The sequence below is a fragment of the Polyodon spathula genome, chromosome 39, assembly GCF_017654505.1.
Source record: "Polyodon spathula isolate WHYD16114869_AA chromosome 39, ASM1765450v1, whole genome shotgun sequence".
In the NCBI taxonomy this organism is placed as follows: domain Eukaryota; kingdom Metazoa; phylum Chordata; class Actinopteri; order Acipenseriformes; family Polyodontidae; genus Polyodon; species Polyodon spathula.
In genome coordinates this window covers 44696-70147 of record NC_054572.1, presented here as the reverse complement: position 1 = coordinate 70147, position 25452 = coordinate 44696, and the positions used below count along the sequence as shown (strand labels likewise).

The 25452-nt window shown below is 39.3% G+C and overlaps 1 protein-coding gene across 1 annotated transcript; it reads right to left on the bottom strand.

Annotated features, from left to right (window-relative positions):
- Positions 1 to 4313: 4313 nt before the first annotated feature.
- Positions 4314 to 24988, bottom strand: LOC121304706 (plakophilin-1-like). Its single transcript, XM_041236006.1, has 14 exons — positions 24587 to 24988; positions 20850 to 20971; positions 15327 to 15649; positions 14915 to 15059; positions 14041 to 14248; positions 13497 to 13671; positions 11837 to 11954; positions 10643 to 10819; positions 9992 to 10162; positions 9701 to 9854; positions 9423 to 9609; positions 8765 to 8849; positions 6341 to 6446; positions 4314 to 6042 (listed from the first exon to the last, which is right to left on the bottom strand). The coding sequence occupies exons 1-13, from the start codon at positions 24801 to 24803 to the stop codon at positions 6372 to 6374; spliced, it is 2157 nt and encodes a 718-aa protein (XP_041091940.1). The 5' UTR covers positions 24804 to 24988; the 3' UTR covers positions 4314 to 6042; positions 6341 to 6371.
- Positions 24989 to 25452: the final 464 nt, after the last annotated feature.

The window sequence follows — 25452 nt, the reverse complement described above, 5'->3', positions numbered from 1 at the left end:
TGTAATCAAAGAAACTACAAAATGATATTGCAAAGTCTACCGGAAGCCATAATAATGGTACAGTACTTCATGCTAGATTTCAAAATGTCAATTTTTGTCAGTTTTTTTTTTTTTTTTTGTTAATTTTATAACAAACTACAAAGCAGTATGTAATTCAGTATGTTATCGGGACATTATTCAGCAGGTTTCATTCGACTTTATGAAACAACATTAGTTCATTCTATAGGGGGATGAAAAACCTTTTGGCCATAGCTGTACAGTGCAGCTGAAACACTTGTCAGCTCTCTTTGAAGCTTCGAATTAGACTTTGTGAGTGAAACTCTGAAACAGGCACCTCTTGTTGTGATGAGTTGGGTGTGACCTCTTCATTGTCACAAGGCGTTTCCGTGTCTGTTCTTGTCAGTGTCTCTGGGTGTTCCACATGCAGCAATTCACAGCAGCACATGATTTCTATCTTTCCGCGGTTTGCAACCAGATCAGCTCTCGGTTTGAGTGCCTGATCTCAGACCCATGATGCATCAGGCATAGTTAACAACCATGGAGATTTCCTAAAGGGGGTAATTCAATTAAATACAAATGATCCCACTCAAATGAAATGGCACCCTCCAATAGGAAAGTTACAGTAACACTCTCTGGTTATTTGCAAGCGCTGTCCCTGCCTATGTGTGGATTTGCAGCTATGCTCTGTGTCAATGAAATTTATTTTTACAGTGTTGTTAACCACAACTAGATCAACATACCTGTGACTGATGTTATTTCATGATTTTTGTTTGCTGGCTGTTGCTGCACGAATATCCATGCAATTACCACGGTATAGTCATTTATAAGTAATTACATATGGTACTGACTCCAGTAGCTAACATGTAAGAGCATAAAACCTCACCCAGTTATTACCATGTTATTACATAGTTATGAATGCCATGTAATTTAAAGTACTTAACCAACTGAGTGGCTTAACCAAAACTGTCAAGGACTATAATCCCATTTGTACATATTAGCAGATCAATCAACTGAGTAAAGAATTGTCAAGAACTATAATCCCATTCGTACATATTAACAGATCAATACCAAAGCTGCTTACAGTCTTCTCAGCCCAGCAAATATTTCCTTAGTTGATAATGCTAGCAATCATATGATTTTATTTTTCAACCAGTTGTTTCAATGGGGAAGTGATTAACTTCAGAATCACTTCCCCCCACCCCACCCGCATGGTTTTATATTCCTGCTGAAAATGTTTACTGTTTCCAAAAATGTTGCTTTATTTGCCCAAATGAATTATTATTATTATTATTATTATTATTTTATTTTACATTAATAATAATATATAATAATAATAATAAATCCCCTTGCCTGTTTATGTAATACAGGCTACATCAGTCAAGCGCCCTTATATTGGTAACAAAAAGTGACATATCTCTTTTTCCCCCATAGAAGCTTTGTTCACAAGATAGTAATTATGAAAATGAAAAAGAAAACCATATTTGAATGTATATGTAAACATGTTTTCAGCTTTAAGCACAGGGTGGAGTAAGATGTGTCTTTACTTGAATTTCAGTTTGCACACTGGTCTGACCACTTTCTAAACAGACTCTGTATACTCTGGAGTAAAAAGAATACTCTGAGGTCCTAACACGATAGCACCCTCCCTGTCACTTCATTGCAGTGCTGTTATAAGAAAGTCACATACCATCACTGCACATTCAATCTATCAAGAGCTAATTACAAAACCGATCTGCCATGTAAACCTTTCCTTTGCTCAAACCTGAACGGCCGCTGTGGAAACTGGGCTGTGTGTTTCTATTATAAACGCTGTGGGGTGGTGGAATTTTAAAATCCATTGCGTGAGAAACTGTATCTGCCTGTGAGTCAAAAGTGATTGATTATTGGCACCTGATCTGAAGGTATTTGTTTAATGAAAAACAAACTGTTTAAATGCTTAAGGGCACATCCCATAATATACTACAATTAAAGCTGCAGGCATGAAAAACACTGTTCTGATATTTGATTAACATTCGTAAAATGTCAAACGTCATTTTTTTTTTTTTTTTTTAACTAAAACTGGGTAGGTCTGGAAGCATAGATTATAAAATAATTACATTGATACAAAGCATCATTGACAGCTAGTTTAAACGGATCAGCCAAATTGTCTTATATTACTAATAGCCATTTAGATCGGATCAGTTCAAAAGGAACCTTGATCCACAGTAGATGTTCACTAGATGGTGCTGGACATTCATAAGAAGGTAAGGGGACAGAAAAAAAGAAAATGTAATCTGAAGAGCCTCCATGTAGCCATTGGTAAAGTGGCACCATTTTTTAACATGGGGACGCATTGTGCTGCTGCTGATGTCTCTGTGGGTGTTTTTCTGCTTTGGGTTTTCTGCTGGTTTTATAATGGCATCCCATTTCTTTCCCCCTGCGCTCCCAGCTTCTGCTTTCTGCTTTGTCAGAACTGTCTGGATGGAGATGCTCCGTTGTGCGCTGTAAAATCTCTTTATTGCCTGCTCTGCTCCTAAAACTGTTGTAACAAGATCAAATGCAACCCATGAACGAAATAGTCCTGACATTTCTGTTTTATAGAATAACAAAATAAAGACCCAGCATGTGCGAATTGTGGGTTGTATCTGCATTCCGTGAAACGGCTGAATTTAGATGAGGTAATAGCAGACTGGCAGATTCATGATCACATTCCACCCCAGAAAAAATATTATGGATAATTGAGGACTCATACAGTGCACTTTAACTTGGACCGCAGGGCTCAGAGAGGGCTGTTTTTCCCTTTAAATCTCATGTAATGTGAGGGAGACTCAAAAGCAACTTATTTTAGGTGACGAGTGGAATGAGTTTGGGGATCTCATGCATGGTGAGATGGGCCACAATTGGTGAAAACCCAAAACAATATTGTCATGCCATTCTGCTGTTCAAATCAGATGACCTTTGGGATTGAGGTTCACCGTTCAGGTCTCTTGATTTAACACATTGCAGTGGGCTCTCATTCTTGTAGTTCTTAAAGAGGATGAGGCAGATACAGATCTGACTGTGTTGCCCAAACTGTCTGGTGAACCTTGAGTTATATCATTGTTATGTCTATGTTAAGTGTAACGGGCAGTGTTGTGTGATACACAGCCGTCTCGGATTCTGTCCCCTTTAGGGGAGATGGGAGGATGTTAAAAGCTCTAAAACAACAAGTACAGACGTGGCTTTGTGGTTAAGACCCTCGTTTACAGTGTGTGAGGTTCTTCAATCCAGCCTGTTACATATGGGTCAAAGAACTACACAGACCACAGCTTCCTTTGTCAGTAAGATATAGCTGAAAACAAACATATTTCCCAAGTGAGGGACACCATTTACAATAGTGCATTGTCCAAACACAATATGCACAAAAGATATTCCATTTAACAAGCATATAAACCCTGCAGCTATGATCAAAGGTTTTACATCACCTTTTAGAATGAACTGATTTTGCTTCGTAAAGTCAAAAGGAACTTGATGACACAAATTCATTCACGTTTAACTCATTTATAAGCCATTTTGTTTTCTTTCTTTTTGGTGCTTGTTAGTTAAATACTCAGGAAAGCCATTGCCACCTGGGAACCAAAAAACTAAAAAACAAACAAACAAACAAACAAAAAACAACTCAGGAATCCAGGTGTTGGTAAAGCTTGTTGTCTGCTTAAATAATAATATCTAATACTACCTAATAGTGACCTTGGATAAAGGTGTCACCTAAATAAACAAATGCAGTTTGTATGAATGAACCAATCAGCATTGAGGCAGGCTGGACAGGTACAGGGAATGCAACATTTTAAATTGTCACTATACTCCACTTGAGTATTCTTCAGTAAGTCAATTATAAAGAATATCAATGATGTGTGAAGATGACGGCCTAATTTAATGTAGGTGTCCCAAGCTGTCATTGACTGGGCTCATTACTAAAGTACTCAAGCTCTGTTCTACTGTAAAACTTGTTCTCAATATAACCTCTGTGCGAAACTAGACACAGAACGCATATTGTGTTACCTCTATATTGACAATCACAGAGACATGTCAATTGAAAGAAGGCGTGTGTATTACAGTATTGTTTTCAAACATGTATTACCGCCCCACAGTATGTTCAGATAAGCTGTGACCTATTCACTTTTGAATGTGGTGTAATCGCGGCTGAGTAGTTTTCAGTATGTGACTGCTTTGTGGTTTGGCTGTGTGCAATTCATATCTGCAATGTGACTTTGGTTTTCCGCTGGAACCCATTCAGCATGTCAGGTTGGCAATGTTCATTGCAGCAGAACCAAAGAGGCAGCAAAAAAAAAAAACAGTGTTTATTTTTTTATTGTGTTTTTTTCTTAAACATTTTTTTTTATTTTGACAAATTGGTTTTCTACATCAGCATAATAAAGACATCAACATGCATTTCTGTTCCTTACAATGACACACACAATACATTTTCATTTCAAACAGCTACACACGAATGAACATCTTTTAACACCATAAAAGCTTCTGCCTTTTATAAAACAATGTTTGGATTTCATTAGCTGAGTATAAGAGACCCCTGTTTTTGAACTCGACTATTGCTGTTAAGAGCAGCTCAGACACCCAAGAACAAATCAAAAATTGTTAGCTTCAAAATGCAGGTACACTAACTATGTGTAGTTACCAATACTAATATGCCCTTACTAATATTTGGCTAACCAGTAAATTTCCAGTGGCAACTTTTGTCCACAGTTAAAAACCAAGTTGCATGAATGACGATCATTATCATCATGCTGTTTAATGCAGCAGAGAATCATTCAGAACAGATACATTGAGATGTTTCACTGGCAGGACAATGAGCTTGTTCTATAGGGACAATAAAACCCTGTATGTAAACCCCAAATAACAATGTTACAAAATAAAAAACAATCCTGTTTAATTAAGATACAATGCAAAAAAAAAGCTGAGCAGGACAATCATGTCAGTGATGACAATATATATTCTCTGCTTCTGTTGCACAGAACAAAATCAGAACGTGCATTAAGTCCAAAGTCATTCCACATTTAAAAAGGTAAGTAGGAAGAAATGTCATTTTAACTGCTTTAAAAATAAAAATAAAAAGTATTTTATGATGTTTGCACTCATTCAAGGTTCTAGATTTTGTTGCTGTAACAGTAAGTTCTTGACATTTGTCTCTATGTATGGAGTGCTGGGACTAACATTGCGTTCCAATCATGTGAGAATATAACCTTTGAACTGACTGAGTAGGCGGGGCTAGCAGAGTTGAAAAGTCACATGATTCGATTGGAATGAGAAAGGCTGTTTAGTCCTGGCACACTGGATTCACCAGGCGAGCTCCAAAACAGGTCAAGGCAGATTGAGAGAACTGTTATATAAACCAGTGGGAATAACAGAGCACATAAATGAGTGCAAATGAGTAAGATGCTAATTTGCAATTATCTTTGCGGTGTGTGTGAACCGGAAACCGAGAACACTATCTTGGCTCTCAGTGGAGCAGGGAGAGCACAAGCAGTGACTATCTGAGCTTCCCCACATTGCCCCATGTCTGCCCTGTGCAACCCTCTTAGTAGATAAGGGGGCAGTTCAGTCTCCATTTGCACAGAGACTGCAAGTGCCTTTGGGTGTCAATTGCACCAAATGGTGGTTTTGCGATTTGAACTTCCCCTTAAGGGCGAAGTTGAGACCAACAAACTCACTTAACCCAGGTTAATACATTTAACCTATTGTGCCACCTAGCTACCAGCCTTTTTCCTTAGCTTGAATAATACCTCGACTTCAGCTGCAGAATGTATATCATGTAGTACAAAAAGACACATTTAGCATTTCATCTAATGTAGAAAAAGGAACAATACATTTAATTGACAATACAATCACCCCCCCCAACCCTGAACATACACGTTTGTATTTATTTTTTAAAACATTAAGCAAACAAACAAGTACTTAACCACAACACCCTTTAAAAAGTAACTGCAATACATTCATTGGTATCATTTAGACACGGCTGTCTTCTGTTCTAAAAGATTCAAACCATGCTTCCTAGAAAGAATATATCTAAAAAAAAACAAAAAAAAAAAAAATGAAGATTGAATTTGACATGCAATCTATATATATATATATATATATATATTGCATATATTATATATATCTATAATATATATATATATATATATATATATATATATAATTTATATATAAGTTGTCGGACCAATACAGACTATAATATAAATATATATATATATATATATATATATATATATATATATATATATATATATATATATATATATATATATAAACTGGGAATGAATATGTTCAAGTTTGATGAACATGACTAAATCATAGTTATTACCTGTTTGGCCAGTTCCCCACACATAGCCTCATCACATCACCCCCTGCAGGGTTTTATAGGCTGAATTGGTGATGTCATTCACAAAGATATTTTTGTTCACCCCTTGCTGCAAAACACAAAAAAACAGAGAATTTTTGAAGAGATGTGGAGATGCATTATTTATAGCACTACATGTATTTTGTACAACAAGTGACTCTCAATTATTAACACCGTCCTGAATTCAGATCCCACGCTGCTGAAACCAGAGAAAGCCTGGAGTGGGTTGTCTTGTTTAAGGTAAAGTGTTGCAACACAAGGAAGCCCTTGAGGTGAAGTTAATCTTCCAACGGATACTCTGAGAGCCCGTGGGGTCTTAAGCACTGACACAGGTGGAAGTGTCTAAACACCACGCAGTGTTTTCACGTTTCTTTTTGGATTGATTCTGTTAACTCTTGAAAGTTGCGTGCTAATCGTGAATGTCTTTCAACGCTTCATTTGAATAAAACGCTGAACTGCATTGGGTTTGCTTGATAAGAGTTACAAAACAAAACATTGTTGCATTAAAATAGTTCGTAAAGCTTACCTTTCTTACAACTACAATTATTACAAAGAGCTGAACAAACCACGGGGGACACAACACCACACAAATGATACAAATGGGTTGGATAGCATTTTAGTTTTCCTTTATAATACACAATTCATGTCATTTCATCTTTTGAGCATTAATCCCAGAATCAGGCGAGGCTTCAGGCATTGACACTATCAAAAATAAACTAATTTTGTCTGTGTGTTTGAGGACATTTTAAAAAAAGTGTGTTTGCTCTACAGTTTAAACACAAAGAGAGGGAGGTGCTTGCCCTTAGGCAATGTTGATAGTGTGCTTTGTAAGGTTACATGCAGGTCTGTCAATCTTTAACCAGAGGGAAGCTATTTAAGGTTAAGTAAGGAAGGGCATGTGCTGAGGAAACGTGCATTACGTAACAGGAGAGCAAAGGATTGCTTCTAGACATATCACCCTAGATTCTCATGTCAAGGCTGGAAGAACTCCGGTGACTGCCAGCAGTGCAGGATATGACATGGTATTGGGGGTTTGGCCCGGGGGAATCTCTCTCCCTTCCTGGCCTCAAACCATTCAATACCCCAGCATGCTGTTCAATCAATCCTTTACTAAATCCAGTGACTACACAGCGAGATCATTTCTAACAGGGATTAATTGTAATGGGTAATGGTGAGGCTTACAACAGCAATTACAATTAGAGGACACTGTCATTGGAGGTGATCATAAACTAAATATTAGACTTCAGACTGTTCAGCCACTCCAATGACAGTATTTCCATGGGCTTGGCTGTCCAGAATTTACTGTAGTGTGATTGACGTGCCTATAAAAAAAGGTGCAGTTCTGTGGTGATGGTTATCTGCAGTAACCGTAGCGTTTCCAAGCAACACAAGTGACCCCAAAACCAGCAGGCTAAGCCAGCACATCTGAACTGATGCCAAAACTGACCATGCAGGTGTGTTCTTTACCGTAGTATTATAATGGCTGGGATGCAATGCATTGCTGCAGATCAGTTTCTTACGAGGTGAGGAAAGGGGCAAAGATTCTGTATTGCATGTGGGTGCTCCCGGAGCTTAAGGCGGTTCTGCGTCCTGTTTTAATAATAATAAAAAAGGCCAGCGATAGACAATCAGCTTCCATATTAACAACGGCAATGTAAACAGACCTGCCTGTGGAAACACAGAGCAGATGCATTCTTGTGCCCGAGATTTCAAGCAAGCAGCTCAGATACAAACCAGTCATGTAAGATTCCTGGTTTGTAATGCACCAAATCAAACTGTCTGGTAGACGCAACAAACCTGTACACCTGTACACAGACACCAGCCCCCCCTTCTGAATGTGCTACTGATGCTTCCAGAGCTACAGATCTTTGCACCTGCAGCATTTCTCTAATTCTGCAATGCCGATGTGTTTACATCCAAGGGTATCAATGTGTTGAGGATTATCATTAATTACAAGCTTATTTGCTTTCATAATTGACTGTATTAAGACATACAGTGTACAGTGCTTCTTTCATTCCTGGAGAAATGTTTCAAATCTTTTAAAAATGTCCTATAAACATACAGTACGAAATACAATAAAAACAACAACATTGGATTGACCCTCTCATCTTAACCATTTTCCAGATATGTGGTATAATAACAATCACTTAGTTAAACCTCAATGATACTACCATGTCTTTTATCTGTTTTAAAAGAAAATGTCAGTAACCATTTACTAGTGGATGCTGGCATCATGTGTGCTTTCTAGTTTGAAGCAGCCTTCCACAGTACAAACTTAACAGGCAACACAGTGAGATACGTGTTCATATTAAATGCATATGTGTGTTTAGCAGCTAAAAACAATTCCTTGCTAGTGAATGGCTCATGTTGTGTCACAGTGGCTCCTACCTTTTTAAAGAAACTCTGAAGCTCCTTCTGCCCCCAGAGGTCATACAGCAGGATGGCGGCGGCTTTGCTGGATTTCGGGGAATATCTGAAAGGAAACGAGACGCCCTCTTACAATTATGCTTTGATAACCATGACATCTGTGCGGCCCCCAAACCTGTAATCAGTTTTGTAATGCAGCACCTGACTTTGTATAAATAGACTTACACAGGCATACTTTGCATTGCAAATGCAAACAGATATCCCTGGGCCTGTAAAACTGAGATGCAAAATCTGAGCAGTGTGCATAAAGTCTGGCTCTCCTGGTTGCAATTCAGTTGTAGTACTTTCCTGGCAGAGGAAAGAGCGTTGATAACAGATAAACAGACCTCGCTGCAGATTTCTACCCCCACTGATGCACTTTATTAAGTATCTAAATGAAACTCTTCAGAAAAGGATCATCACAATCTAAGGCTCAAATTTAGAGAACAGTTACAGTAACACTTGATAAATGAATCTCTACTAAGTAAACATTTAATAACGATGCAAGCTACTATTGTCATTCATATAAAAATAGAACAGAGAATATCCTGAAGTTTGCATATTTAATAAGAGTTCAGTCATCCCATTCCTATGCCACTGCATTGTTGTTAAATCAGTCAAATATGAAGCCATGCCATACCCGTTTCTGCTGAGGTCGCAGAGCGTGGACAGCACACTGTTGCCCATTACTCCCTTGGCTGACTCAGGGTTGGAGACCACGAGGTTGCGGATGGTGTGGCAGGCTGCGGCCATCATGTCGTCTGAGCAGGCCGTGTTGTGTGCTCCACTGGTGAGGACCTGCGTGATGTCAGGCAAGATCTGACGACCTGGCAGGGGGACAGTGGCGAAATGGGTCATGGCTTTGTCCATGGGTTTGCCTGCTGAACTGAGAATTTTTTTTGGGGGGGGTTCACTCACTCATGACGTTCTGCAGGCTGGGGTTTCGGGACAGGTTGCCCAGCAGCGACATGGCAGTCTTCTGGACGCCTGGGTTACTGGACTTGAGGAGCCGCGATACCTCTGGTAGCCCGTTGAGCTTCTGCACAATGGTCTGGCTCATCACATTGGACACCTGCAGCCAGAGGGAGATACTGCAGTAACCAGAAAAAGAAGTCTCCCAACCTTAATAGGGAGTTGGTTTTAAAATATTGAACCCATACAGGATATTGAAGTTTATTTCCTCCCAGTCCCCCGGGTCCCGTCTCTTACTATTCCGTTGTTGGCAGTGATGTTCTGCAGCGCCCCGGCACAGGCCTCCAGTGTTGCATCCTTCTTGCTCTTTCCCATCAGTGACAGGTACGTCTGCATGGTCTTGGAGTTGAACAGCCAGCCCATCCCTTTGGGGTTGCTGTCCTCCAGGATAGGGGGAGCAAAGGAGTTCTGGAAATAAAAAAATAAAAAATAGATACCAACAAACCAGATTTATCACTTTATATATATATATATATATATATATATATATATATATATATATATATATATATATATATATAGTTTGCTTTAATAAAACTAATCATTCATGCTGTTAATACTTATTTAACATTATCTGTATATGTGCATTAGCCTTGTTTATTAAAGATAAGATGCGGTTGCACATTTCGCACAAATAATGGCAGTTGGTCTTAATCCCAACCTATGAATAGATTTGATAAAGAATACTGAATCACACACTATGTGACTCTCCAATGCACCACTGTACCCAGTGTAACTAACCCAACCACTTCCACTACAGCTACTGAACCCACTGATTTAACCGCTAAACCGCTGGGTAGGACAGCGAGGTGGTGGCAAACACATTCCAGGCCAAGCGTTTTAATGTTTTCTTTCTCATCATAATTAACACGCCAGCCTCCTGCTCACCTCCTGGGAGATCTGGCTGCTGCGTGGGCTGAAGCAGCCCATGGACGAGGAGTCGTTGGTGGAGAGGTCCCGGGTCGGGGAGCTGGCCAGGGAGCTGATCTGGCTGAACTGGGCAGGGGCCTCCTGCTCCAGCTGGTACGACAGGTTGTGTAGAATGCAAACGCAGTTCTCCACTGACTGACAGGGGGAAAAGAGACAGTGTCAAAGACTGAACAAGTGGGAGATTTTGAATACCTGCGTGACTGTGCAGGGCTGGGCAGGGAAACCAGCATGGCTGGTTAAATATGAACTGCCTGTAACAAAGCTTAGTGATCATTCGGGCACTGTGAAACCAGCCATAGGATGTGTATTGGTTTATATTAGTAGAATACAGTTTAAGATTCACAGTTTTTACATATTGATAGATAGAGAGGTACTGAGAAATAGACAGATGGAATGGTGAGTGGGTCTTTACAGTATACTGAGATGGTAAATAGGAAAGTGGTAACTGCCTAAAACAGAGAGGAGACTTTCTACAGACAAGAGGAACAATAATTTGTGATAAATGCAAATATTGACAGAAACATAACAAGCTATAAGTAGGGCATGATGTGTACTTATTCTACCCCATTTCCCTATTGTTACTTTAACAATAGAAAAGAATTTTGCAAAGCTCATAGAATTTAATTTATCATTGAACTCTCTGTCTAGCAAAACAAGCCATCAAAGAAAAACACTGTTTCACCAAGACCACTCAAACGATTTACCTTCAGCCTCTTGTAGCCACATGACCCCTGTTATTTTTACACACCTTTTTAATTTAAGCAGATTATTTCAAAGAAGAAAACAAAAGCAATGTCAGTACCATGCACTGTTTTGCACATAAAATGCAATTTAAATATTGATCAATGGATTTTCTCTTTCAGACAAGGAAGAAATCAATGATGATGGTGATTATGGTATTAGCATCATTCTGCATACCACAGATTAATAACTGTAGTGTCAGGCAAGTTTCAACAGCAGAGAAGCTGGAATATATCCCTACAGCCAAATATCTTCTTTCAGATACAACTGGGTGGCTAAAATATGTACAAATGTAATAAATAGACTCCATGGAAGTACAATGCATCCTGACTGTTGTAACGCTGATTTTTTGAGCCTGGGTGATGATGTTAAAAGCATGTTGAATCTAACAGTGGCTCCCACATTGCCTACCTTGTCATCGGGACGGTCAGCGCTCATGCAGACCTGGACGTAGCTGACCAGAGAGTCAATCAGACCCCGGCAGCTGCGCATGGCGTCGCGGTCACTCTTGTTTGCCGAGCTCAGGTTTCTATGGGGGGAGAGGAACGAGGAGACACACAAGGCCATCAGTGAAACCGACAGAGACGCCCACTGCTCAGGTAACAAGATATACCACTACACTACAGGCATCCTCCGTGTGGTCTGAATTTTAGGGTTCTACTGTACAACACACATACTCACAGCAGTGTCAGTTTCAGAAACACATAGGACATGATGGTCCACTAGTTATATTGAGTGGTCAAAGTTATGAAGGATCCACAGCAGAAAGTGTGTGTTCATAAGTTACCCTCCAGAAAGTATTGATTAGGACATCATGCGTGCCAGTACTTGGAGGGTATTGAAAGAAAGTCATTTCAGGGGAGCTATAAATATTTTAGCTAGTGTCACTCTGTTGAGAAAACTTTGCCATGACCCATAAGGACACCTGTCTGTTCATAGCTTTGCAATTCTGTACAAACGAGATTTGGTAAAGACTGCAGCTTATCAAGTAGCTGAGTAAACACACAGAGATCACATGTAGCTTCACATAAATGGGACTCCAAGTTGTTTCCAATTAAAAACAGACACTAGAGTAATATGTATAATCTGTGTAATTGCTATTTCAAGGAATAGGTGTTTTGATAATGGGTACAAAATGTGACCATTTCTATCCTTTATAAAAAAATGTAAAAAAATTCCAAAAAATCAGTGGCCTATCTTTAGCAACATCTGATTTGGGAAGCTGTTTGCTAGCGGATATCGAATCGTTTCTAATTGGCTGCTGTTTTTAATTGGAGTGGATAGTTCATTTAAGAGCGAATTCATTTGAACAAACATTCCACCCATCCTTGTTTCCAAAACAAGACGACTTTCTCACGGGTCCAATAGGCTTCTCTGTTGCACCGCTCATTAATCTCAACACTGATGTCAGGAGATCTTTCAGCTGGTGTACTCTGTGTTTACACAAGGAGATTCTCAAGGAGCTGGTTGCTTTGGTAAAATAACCAACCACAGCATAGAGCTTTCTTTTAGAATCACTTAAGCTGTCTTTCTGACTGAGCGTTTGAAGGTACCGATTGCCTTCTTCTAAGCCTTATCCAATGGAATTATTCCAGTCCAGGTTTGCCATGTCCTTAATAGTGAATCTTTTAAAACCTGCCTTGATATTCCAATGCAGATACTGTACAAGCAAGTGCCTGCTCCACTTATCATCTGCGCAGAACTCAGCCAAAGCCCCAGGAGAGCTTTAGGTGGCAAGATCCAATGGTATGGGAAGGAAACACCAGTTCTGGAATGTGGTTCGATTAGAAGTTTACTGGAACAATTAAACGATTGATGGCTGTTTCATAACCTGGTCAAGGTTTTAATTGGTTTGACTTAATAATTAGGGACATGGTCAGAACAAAGACCTGGGCAGAAATTGCTTACCCCTGTTTCATGTCATCTCCTCCTGGTTTCAATGGCCTCAGCTACCTCACCCCATCCTGCCCTGGCTCAATCTCACATGGACCATGAATTCTCCAATCCACCTACAAACTACTGATGTCTAGCATTGCCTTAGCTGGAGAGGGTGTCGGAAGCTGGGTCTTACCTGAGGCAGCCTGTGGCATTGTAAAAGATCTCTGAGTCCAGGCTGCTGTTGAGCTGGACATCTTCCTCTGAACAGCCTGCGAAGGGCACCACCACTTTCTCAGTGAGGACGGGGAGAGCGTCTCTGACCAGCTCTGGCTTCAGCTCATCAGCCGAGGACAGGTTCCACAGCAGCCCTGGAGAAACAGCCAAACCACGATCAGAAATTGGAGGGGTCTGACAAACACAACTGTCGCGGTACAAAGCATAAGACACCTGCCGATGTTGCGCTTCTCCCCCCCAAAGAATCTTGAAGCCGTGAAAAAATCTATTTAGTTTATCTGCACAGTATTATGCTTGCTTATTTTGCTGTGATGCAGAGACCGCATACATTGATGTTTTTTTTTTTAACAATACAGCACAATAGATAAAAATTGCTGTTGCTTCCCTGGACCTAATCCTGAAGTGTAGGTCAGAACCGCAGTCACGCAATTCCACTATCAAGTAGACGCGTGTTTTGGCTAGGTCTTTCTCCAGTGTACTGTGACCAGGTTTAACCAGCACACCTGTGAGCTGTTTCTGTATCTCCGGGCAGTCGGTTTGCCTCAGTAGCTTCAGAGCCTCATAGATGCCGTTGTTCCTCTTCACCTCCATCTTGTTGGTCTGGCATTTGAAGACCAGGTTGCGGAGCGCACCGGAGGCTGCCTGCTGGACCTCGGGGCTTTTGCTGCTGAGCAGGTCCACGAGCTTGGGAATCCCACCAAGAGAATACACCTGGTGGTTAAACGGAGAGCCAGGGGGTTATAGGCTAACTCGTGTGTCTGAATGTTTGACTCCCCCCAAAAAACAGTGCAAACCCGATTTGTTCATTTATTCTAGACGTTGTTTTTTGTACATACTTTAGATGTCAACTGTACAGAGGATACAATGCATGGGTATTCTGACAAACCCCAATTTTGATGGCTTGATTTCTAATACAGTGATTTATAATTCTGAAATGCTGTATGCGGAGCTCACACATTCTCACTCCAGTCTGACGCATGTTTGCAACTCTTTTTCAATTGCTAGGGCGATGTTGCATTGAGGACGTGTCTTCCTGTGGCAGGGCTGGGGCCTGCCCTTGTAAATAATGTATATTTGGCGGTGGTTTATATTATAAATATGGTTTGGTGGTTTAAAAATAAAAGAATGCGCATTTTCTTTGTAAAATACTGTGTGCTAGATATGGCAGGGAGATTAAACTTCCGTGCCTGCCTAATTGAAGAGGAATGTGCAGCAGGTGGCCAGGTGGCGATTGCAGAATTGTTGGTCAGTTAATTCTGGTCACCTGCCTTTAAAAAGTGCCTGGAAAGCCTTTGTTCTGTAACAAATCAGCTGCAGTGCGTTTTGTGTGAATCCAGGTGCTCTCCAGGCATTCCCAGATTTGCTCTTCGCACTCACCTTCTGCTTTGTCTTGTCCTCCTGGAAGCTGAAGTGCTGGATGAAAGAGGCGCCACAGTACTGCAGGTTCTCATCTCTCTGCCCAAGGCAATCCACAGCCTCGCGAAGGGTGAGTTTCGAAACTGCCATGCCACCGCTGTCTACCCTGCAGAGAGAAAGAGAGGGGAAGCAGCTGCAGGATTAATACAGAGTTCAGCACATTACCTTCCACTGTCTTCATTTTGTCAGGCTAGTTTTGTAAAAAAAAAAAATGGAGAATATTTTAACTTCATCTGTCTGTTATTTTAATTTTCTCTGAAACTATATAGTTATGATAACTCTAATTCTTTTAACCGCATGTAATAAATAGATCAATGTATCAAATTACATAAACACATAGTAAATTCCTCCCCCCCCCGAAGTGCTCACTCACGTTGTCTGATGGGAGTTGAACTTGTTGGCTGTAGTTTGGCCTTGGGTTTGATTTACATAGGGCATGGTCATATACATGCCCATGCCCCTGTACGCACTGTGGCGTTTGTTCTGGTAGTCGAGCAGTGTGGGCGACTTGGCGATCTGTGGTATATCAGGCTCACTTCGACTGGTAGTCATGGTCTTGTAGGTTTGGAAGCCGTTAACTGGGCTGGTGGGTGAGAACTGGCTCTCCCTCTGGCTGTTGCAGCTGAACTGTCTTTTTGAGAACCCCATGCTGTTATTGTGGTATTTCATAGCCGGCAGGCTATTCTGTTGATAAAACTAGAAATGAGAAAGTGAAATATCTTTATTTCCCTTATCCAGTGACAGCTTGACTCAATCCAGACTTCTGTGTAAACCAGGGTACAAACAGTAATCGATTCAGTGATATTAAAAATCATTAGCTGAGTCTTGATTAATTATTGTATTGATAAAAAGTATTATTAATAACTGCAATAATCTGTAATAATCACGCTTTCATCTTTCTGATGATCACACTTCAAAATATATGCACCTCTGCTACTGAGATCAAGAGTGAATAAGACAGGAAGAACTAGAGAGAAGTTTCCAATTAATGGGAGTTAAAACTTGACTTCAAATAAATGTGATGATCATATTCCTTTTTAATCGTCAATTGATGCGTTAACATTTTTCATTATCGTACACCTCTAGTCAGTGCAGTTTGCTTACAAAATAATTTGGCCAAAATAGTTTGACTTAGATCTCAACTCTGAGCTTTATTCCTATAAAATAAGAAAACAAATAAAGACACAGATGAATAAAGGTGTGGTCAAGTATTGCAAAGCAAACCAGGAAAGACAAATTTAAAGAGTAAGTACGAGGTTCCGAAAAAATATAGCGTTATACGTCCCCAAGTGTTGCTAATAAGGTACCTGTAATTTTTCTTTTCGTTGTTAACATCCTGACAACTTTTTACACTTGTAACTTTAAAGTCTGTTGCAAAGCCCTTTTCAAAATGCCCGCTCTAGTGCACTGGGGTTTGAGATCTGTCCTCTAAATCACTGCAGTTTAAAAATAAAAACTAAAAATAAACAAACATAACAAGGGCTCTGGCTTTTCTGTTCCGTACCACATCATGGCTCGTTATAGCTGTGTTACCTGTTTGACAATGTGGTCAATAATCCTGATAATATCAGTGCACTAGAGCGGAAATTTTGTATACAGCTTTGAAACAGACTTTCAAGTTACAAGTGTAAACATTTGTCAGAATGTTAAAAATGAAAAGAAATCAGAACCGTGCTACTTACTCTTTCAGTAAAAGTTGGCTGTGCTTTGTCTGGTGGTCAGCAGCCATGTCATTTCATGGTTAAATGCAAATATTTGTTTTACTGTCTGCAGGGATAACACAAAGCGTGGTGTTAACAAACATCTTGTATGTCAATGCGGGGCAGGCTGAGGTTCAGAAGAAACCTGTCTGATATTTGAAACGCACCAACCCTGGCGCTGCTCTAAACAAATAAGAAGCTAAGGGATCGTATTTAGTACAGGCCAACGCCCTTCATCTCTCACCTCTCCCTGAAAACAAGTCAGGATTTGTACGTCAGGAAAACGAGAACCAATGCAGATTTGGACTGCTACACAATGCGATGCTTTCACAGTTAGTCATTCATCTCGAACTGCCAGGGTGTATATTTGTAAGTTTTATACAGAATAGCCAACTGAAAAGAAGCTGGAAGGAAGGCCCGGAACTATTAAGAAGGTTTTCACAGGCGGGGAAATGCCTGTTCATGAAAATATATGTTATTTTTTTCTTTCTTTTAATTGATTAGAGCATGGTAATGCTAATTCCCGAATTAATTCAGCACAGCTATTGGGAAGCATCAATAAGAAAACAATAATGCAGCTCTGTATTTATAGGGGGAGCAGAGAGACTGCAATTTGGGGATCCATAGGAGGAGTGTGGGGCAATGACACAGTGTCGCTTAAAAAAATACTTTCAGAATAAGACTGTATGGCCATACAGGCTATGACATTGTTTGTTGTATTATAAGGCAAGAAGCCCAAGTAAAGTACTCATTATTTAGATTTTCTGTGAAATAAAGACTCCATTCTCATGACTGCTGGCACTAATTCACAAGGAGTTTACAGAATATTGACACATTTACTAAAGGTGAGGTCCGATGAGAACTCTTGTCCTCACATCTAAATGTGTTCAGAATTCAGTCTTGGAATAGCTGTGCATTGGATCGTACCACATAGTGTAGTTGATCAGGCTGATAGTGCCAAACTGTTCTAGTTCTGACCTTTTGGACCTCCAGAGGTGAAAGGGCGTGAGAGAAGCAGCTTACTACCTAGCCCTCATAATTAAAGGTTTTTGTTTGAAGCCGAGTTCCTGTTCTGTATCGCTGGAATCATTTTCACATTGATAACAATCAGACCAACACCCTCCAAAGAGCTCAGTCCTGTGTTCTGCATCTGTGTGATTAAGTATCTCAGCACTGTTTATAGTTCCAGCATTTTCTCATACAGTGAGTCAGAGCTGAAACTTGCTGCAGTCATACTGTCTGTACCTGCCCTTCACCAGATGCTAGCTGCACACGCATATGTGTCTGCTCTCATGTTAAGCAAATTAAAACACCAAAAGACCCTCGAAACATGAGTCACCATTTATAATATAATATAATATAGCTCTTGACATGTCATAATACAGGGAAAGAATAACACCTTCCATATGTAACACACACTGTTGTGTAAATGGTCTGTCCCTCATCGGTTATTTGTTTGCAACACACAGTGTACTGTGCTAGGACCCCTGAAGACATATCCTGTCATGCATGTAACACGGAATCCAAGTTTGCAGTATTGAGATTCCAGCTAACTGTCAGATCAAGGTAACCATAATTACAGCTTATTAGGGTCCAGCACTGTGGGATTTGCTAAGTAAAAACATAACCAAATACTGACGGTTTGAACAAAAATCAAATCTAAAAGAAAATACCTGCCATAACACTATCAATATCACTTAGTGCCACCACGTCTTGCCAGGCAGGGCAGCACTGGTTCGATGGGACGAAAGTATAAATAGTAACGGAGGGATAGATGACCACCCTTCTTATTCTGTCTGGAAAGTTGGGGGGTAGAAATCTACAGCAAACGAATGTCCTACCGAGGCTTTGTGTAACGTCATTGGTTCTCTCTTCCAATTAAATTCAGATTCACAGCATATTACAAGTGGCCAACAAACAGTCTGTGAAATCCCCACAGAGTTTTAGCCTCTGCAGACATTTCTAAAAGCTGGCGCTTTCTCGCTGACAAGCGAATTCGTTTCTGACGCCGCTGTCAGGAACAATGCCCTTGTTTAATTGAGGGCGTCTCCGGAATTATAAACCGGACAGACAGCGCCCAGGTAATGCCACTAAAACAGAGTGAATACAATAATTACAGGTGGTTACATCACCTCCCACACGGGCTCTGAAATTAAAAGTCTTTGCGCTGGCACCAGAGCTGGGTATTGCCCCAGAGAATGCAGCAGCAGTAACGAGGTGTACTTTGCTGGGTGTCGTCTAATGTAGCTCTGAAATGTGCCTTGCCAGAGCGTCAGCACCACAGTTCTTGTCCTAGTCCTCTCTGTAATTTTGACATAAACACGTGAGCGAGTTGACAATAGAATATAAAATTCTTCTGATCAAATAGAGATATTAATAAGGAGAACCTGCATCAGTGAACTGTACGTCTGTAAAGTACAATAGCACAAGATCCCCCCACGTGAATAGCACTAATCTTGGACAACCCTAACTTTAATTAAAGGTAGTCCAAGATTAGTACTAATCAGGGTCTGTGAAGCCAACTATAAAATCAACGTACAGTAGAGAAACATCTATGATTTCATATCAACTTCATTTAGTTTAGTATGTCCCGTGTGATTCTAACAGTTCCAGTTTGCACACCAGTGGTTTGGCAGTGGGGCGGGGAGCAGACATCAAAAACAGATGATAGTCATACCATAGCCCTCTTTCCAAAGTATACAAGGAGAACTGGCTGTCTGATAAAACATTGAGAAAGGCTTCTAGTTGAAAATGAAGTCACTAAGAAAGACTTCTAGCTATTTTGTTTTATAAGATGGTAAAGATGATACATGGTAAGGTATACATACATACATAAAATAATTCCAAAGTGTATGGAAGCATGGTAACAGCCCAAAGTCACAAGTACACATTGTAAACCACTCAGAACTAAGATAAAGCCTGGTAAACGACAGTGAAAGCATGGACAAAAGCAAGTGAAACTGTGAAATCACAATGTTACCAATGCGGCTTTAAAGAAGCCTAAAACATGCCTTTTCTTTATCTTAAAGAAATCTGTAATGCACAATGGAAAAACACTTGCTCCAGGTAATGAACTGCATTTGTTACACAAATGGCAATTGTGGCTATTGTTCGCTCTCCCTCACTGCTGTTTTACGCACCTGTTTTCAGTCTCATAACTACGTACTGGTTTCAATGATCAGAGCCAGAGGTCTTGTAGAAAAACAGCCCTTATAAAAGTTTACCAACGTAAAAACACAGGAAAGCATAACAGTGAAAGCATGGTAAAGCATAGGCAAGCATTGTAAGGAATAGCGAGGGATGGTAAAGCATATTAATAAACATGGCAAAGCAGGGTAAACTATGGTCAATGCAAGGGAAAACTGCAAAAAATACTGTGTAAGCTTGTACAAGGGAGTCTCTGAAAAGATTTTAAAAAATGTCATTGAGATCACCACTGACCGGCTTAAGAATCATTCTGGTAGTGTTGACAACCCATTCACAGTACCATGGTCTCGTCTTATAGGTTTAACTTTGGAAACAGCCTTGTCCCATCAGTGTTGACAGGCATGCTTGTTCCTCGCTGTGCTCACTGCACCAGCTGTCACTGCTTAAATAGGCTTTGTGAGCCAATCTAAGCCATGCTGAGACCCTGTTCAGATTGCTGTTTCTCAGTTAATGGATTCAAAGCCAATGGTTTTCAAAAGTATACATGCATTTCAGCCAATTATGTTTCAGCTGAAAGCACACAACACCGTGCTAGTACATGCTCTGAAGCCATGGAAATACCTTTAGAAACATCAGCTAAGATGGAAGAACTACCTGGTGAGATCCAACACACAAAACAAAGTGTGCTAAAAAGCAAATTCTTAAGCAAATTTCACCACGATTGGATCAGCAATTCTAACATAAGGTGGAAGAAATGGCCAGCTATAAAAATATTCTCCACGACAAAATGGACCAGCAGGTGTCACACGCTGAAGATCCGGTCCCTATGGAAGGCTATCTTCTAAAATGAAATATTACAGGAAATGTAACTATGCATGCTAAACTGTAAAGCATCACTTGCACAAGTAAATACAACACATATATGCCTCCAGTGCATTTCCTGAGGGAGAGGGAGAACCTGCAGATAACTGAAGTCAGGACTATCAAGACTCCACAGGTCTTCTTATTACCACAGCTTGCTTTGAAGAGTCAATTAAAAAAAGAAATACCTGTTTTTTCGAACTGTAAGTGCTGTATTGGTTTCCGTTGACATTGCTTGAAAAGAAACCACTTCCTGTAGGCGTTGTGGGGGACATCTTGAAACTGAATCCATTCTGTTGTGTTGAGCTTTCTGTAACAAAAAGAATATTTTTGGCCAAATGCCCGTCATTGAATTGACTAAGTTTCGCAGTATTTCTAAATTTACCCTCTGTTGAGCGTTTTATAGTTGTGGGTGGAATACAAAAAAAACAATAAAAAACAACACAGCAATCAGAAAAGTTATCTAATGATCCCCCACTTACTTTTTTAGGGTTTTGAGACCTAATTCAATTAATCTAAATGGTGGCAGAGCTAAGCATCTACATCATTAAAAGCATCTACCTAGCATTCACAGCATGACAATATATACAGTGTGTGTATGTGTGTGTGTGTATATATAATATCCATCGTATTATAATATACATATATATATATATTATATAGATATATATAATATATATCTATAGATATATATATAATATAGATATAATATATAGAGTTAATATATATGATATCTAGTGGATCAATGCAACACTGTATCAATGCAGCAGTGTGGATCAATAGTTTATTTTTTTAATATAATTTTTAATGGACTACATAATGTTTTATTTGTTAAGATTTTGATGAAACAGAACCTGATTTCACACTTTTTTTTTCTTTTAATCACACAAACAGTAACAAAAATGCAAACAAACATACTGCTCTTAATATTCAGAAAACAAATGTAATAATTCAGAATAATGTGTATTGCCATGGAAATATTTATTCAATAGTCTATACCACTATGATTAAAATATTTAAAATAGAACACTGGTTTTAAGAGTTTTTCTTACTCTGAATAATAATAATAATAATAATAATAATAATAATAATAATAATAATAATAATAATAATATTCAACGAACCCTTTCAAGAATTGGAAATGTTAAGCTGGGTTTCTGCATTTATCCGTCACACTATTTTGAAGGTGAAGGTACTTTGTGTCGAAACATAGGTCAATAAAACAAAACAATCTTATTTTAAAGGGATTGCTTTTTGAGTGTGTGGTTTATTTTCTTTTTTAAATGCTGTTGTGCCAACACCTTTCTGCCTGTAGAACTGTCCTCTGTGCTGCAGCGTATGAAACCATTCTCACCGTGACATATTACACAGATACCAACTTTGATCGACTGGAAGGCTGGCTTTAAAATGGTATCACTTGAATTAAGAGCCCATTAATGAATGGAGTGCACATGTACAATCATATGCTGATAATGACAAACTTCACTTTTTTACAATCAGTCCGATTTCTACATTCACATACTTATTCACACTAGTCTTGTGCTGCGCAACCAGCCAAGATTCAGCTTAAATCTAATCTTACATATAAGCTTTATTTTGCAGGTTATACAATGACTGTCGCAGGTCTATAGGTTTTAATGTCCATTTGTGTGTCTCTTGTGTGGTCTGTTTGTTTATATATTCTTGATACGCATTTTATGTACAATTTTCTGGACAAAAATGTAATTTATATATTCTCTTATTATTTTGCTTCCAAATAAGCAGTGCTTGTTTGAGCATCTGCCCCAGCAATAATATAAATAATACAAAAGAAATAGTGAAAGTATTTGTCAAAGAATTAAACTAATTTCATATTATATATATATATATATATATATATATATATATATATATATATATATATATATATATATATATATATAAAACAGCTCAGCTTTTCAATGCAAAGTAAGATCCAAAGTTCACTAATTATTCAGATATTATACAAATGCTGTAATGCTCCTATCAAAGCACGGTAATAAGAAACAACTTTACATTGTGCATGAAACACTGTATTCAAAACAATTTTTTTGCAGTGGATGATTTTTTTTTAGGAAAAGCTTAACTATTAAAGCATAAAGAACAATGTTAAAGGAAAATACACGCACACACACACACACGCACACGCACACACACACACACGCACACGCACACGCACACGCACACATATATGATAAAACCACAAGATGGTTAATTTAGCATAAATTGTATGCAACAGATTTCAACTGATTGTATAATTTATATACTTTGCATTCTCAAGTTTATTTTGGGTAACGCTCACGTTTTTTGTGAGAATATTCTCAAACAATTAAAATAAATAACAGACCGGTTTCACTTATACCTGATTAGCCCTTATCACGTTACCTAAAGCATTAGTCCAAGATTATTGCTGATTTGTGAAACCAGCCATATGATTAGTTTACAATCTGTTGAATAATATCTGTCTTTAATTCATGAACATTTGGTTTTTACAGAGAAGTAGTTTTTAAGCAATCATTCATAAGCTAAAAACACAAACAGGCCCTTTTTAACTAGTGCACTCCTCAGTGTACTGAGTACAGTATCCAGAAACACTATTTGAAGCAAAATAGGAAGTGCAAAGTTTGCACTGATACAAAGCCTTAATAAAACCGACTCAATATGCTAGCTTATTAACTCATTCATGACTTGAGCAGGTTTACAGGACATGCACTTTACCATGCTTCTGCCGTGATAGATACGTACATTCAATGCCATTTCTATGGTCAACTTTATAAATAGTATATTAAATATTATCATTGATGTACCATGCTTTCACTTTGATTTTATCTTGCTTTACTATACGTTGACAAGCCTTTACTGCAATACACTGTACAAGTAGAAAACTTTAAAAGTGGGTTCTAAGGCTTGACACAGTTTACTGTACAGTACAGCTGTAGTGAACACAAACCTTGTTCCTTTACACCAGGATATAATAGTCTGCGTGTGTTTTCCCAGCAGTATCACTATTTACCATGCTTTCACTGTGACTTGAACTTCCTTCACTATATTAAGCTATTCTTTTACTACACTATACTGTCGTTTGCTCAGGCTTGCCATTTATATGTCAGCTATGCTTTGTGTAAGCTTCATGTGCCTGTTACAGCAGGCCCCAACCCAGAGAGATATTACTAAACCCTGTGTTCCAGCAAGAAACAACAACAACTATTAGCAATCAATTATGATAATAATCAATTACAGATAATGCAAAAGCACGAATCCACAAACTGTGTAACACAGGTAGCCCAAATATCACAAAAAGAAAATCGGGGAACAGATGTACTCTCCCCCAGTCTCATCGCTTTGGCAAAGGCAACTCCTTGTCTGCAGGCAGAGACCTGAACTGCACACGTAAGGAGTGAGTGATGACCCTCTAACTTGCTTCTGATTGGAGAAATTAAAGGTGTAATACCTGTCCCCGGTCTCCCTTACACAAGCGCAATAACCCATTGCAGACCTGCTTCCCACAATGCCACTCTGTCAAATAGGTCTGATCGCGCTGCATAAGCTTGCATCAGTGGAGCTGAACTGCTGTGTAGCAGGTTACAGATCAGTGTACAACAGAAATGTGATAACATTCAACAAGAACACAGAACATCTGGATTTCCAACTATTTAAACATGGGAGTAATAGTGGTAGTTATTTAACTGACAACACAGTTCAATGAAAGTTTATTTTTAAGTCTTCCCTTTGATGAGACGTTCGTGCCCAATAAATGCACATACTGTAGCTCAAGTATTGCACATTAACTGTGCAGTTAATAAAACGATAGTAACGTTGACATAATATACAGTAAAACTAGTACGTGTTAAGCAAACATAAAAATGCATAAATAAAACAATACATAAACCCAATTCAAATGAAGTACCTTTCGAGGAGTTGCTTTCAGTTCTCTGGGTTGTCTTGTTTCTCTTCAACGTGCTGTAAACCTGCTCCGTTACGCGCTGCTGTCCGAGGGTACCCCCAGATAGCATAGTCTTGTCCGAAGGCAGCGCCAGCGACGTGCTGTCATCCCGGGGGAAACTCGCGGGGACTGTCGCCGTCTTAAAATAAGTTGACGTCGTTGTCACATTTCTGGAAGACATTTCTATTTCTAGATCTATTTTTTAATAGATTGTGTTTGTCCTGTTCACACTTTTACCAACCGTTGCAGTTCTCAACCCGTTTCCGCCAACTGTATCCAGGTTCAACTTTTACTTTCCAGTTCTCCGTGCAAAATAATGTCAGTGCCTTTCCCGACTGACAGACTGAGAAATGCAGCCGCCGTCTCAGCTTTCTCTCCTGTACCACACTTAGTACACACCCCTACCTGGGAGTTACCGAGGGAGTTGCCTGCCTGCAGTAAACTGCTATCAAAAGCAGTTTTGTTGTACTAGACAGGAACACTTGCACATCTGCTTAGTGCAGTGTGCAGAAAATACATCCCGCGATTGCTAATTTGCACAGACATTTTTTTTTTTGATATACTTTAAACGAGGTTCAAAACCCAGTTCCATTGAGTCTTCCTACTGCAGTACAGGATCAATGCAAAGTACGATCACCTGACTCAAGTTACATTTCACCAGGAATAAATCAAGCAAACTGTATATAGCATCCTGCATTCCTTGCCACAGGGTGTGCAATGTCAGCAGTACTAGCTGGTATAATATATTATACTTGTGCTTTAGCTGCAACATATTTAAATGCATACAATATAATCAAAAGTGCTTTTGCATTCCCAATTGTCCAGTATTA

What these genes read in the sequence shown, in the direction of transcription:
- LOC121304706 (XM_041236006.1), bottom strand. Translation starts at nt 24,803, where the DNA reads ATGTCTTCCAGAAATGTGACAACGACGTCAACTTATTTTAAGACGGCG. An exon ending in AATGCCACAGGCTGCCTCAG is followed by an intron (nt 11,955 to 13,496) that starts GTAAGACCCAGC and finishes CTCCCCCCATAG; the next exon opens with AAACCTGAGCTCGGCAAACA. An exon ending in GCAGCCAGATCTCCCAGGAG is followed by an intron (nt 10,163 to 10,642) that starts GTGAGCAGGAGG and finishes TTTTATTTCCAG; the next exon opens with AACTCCTTTGCTCCCCCTAT.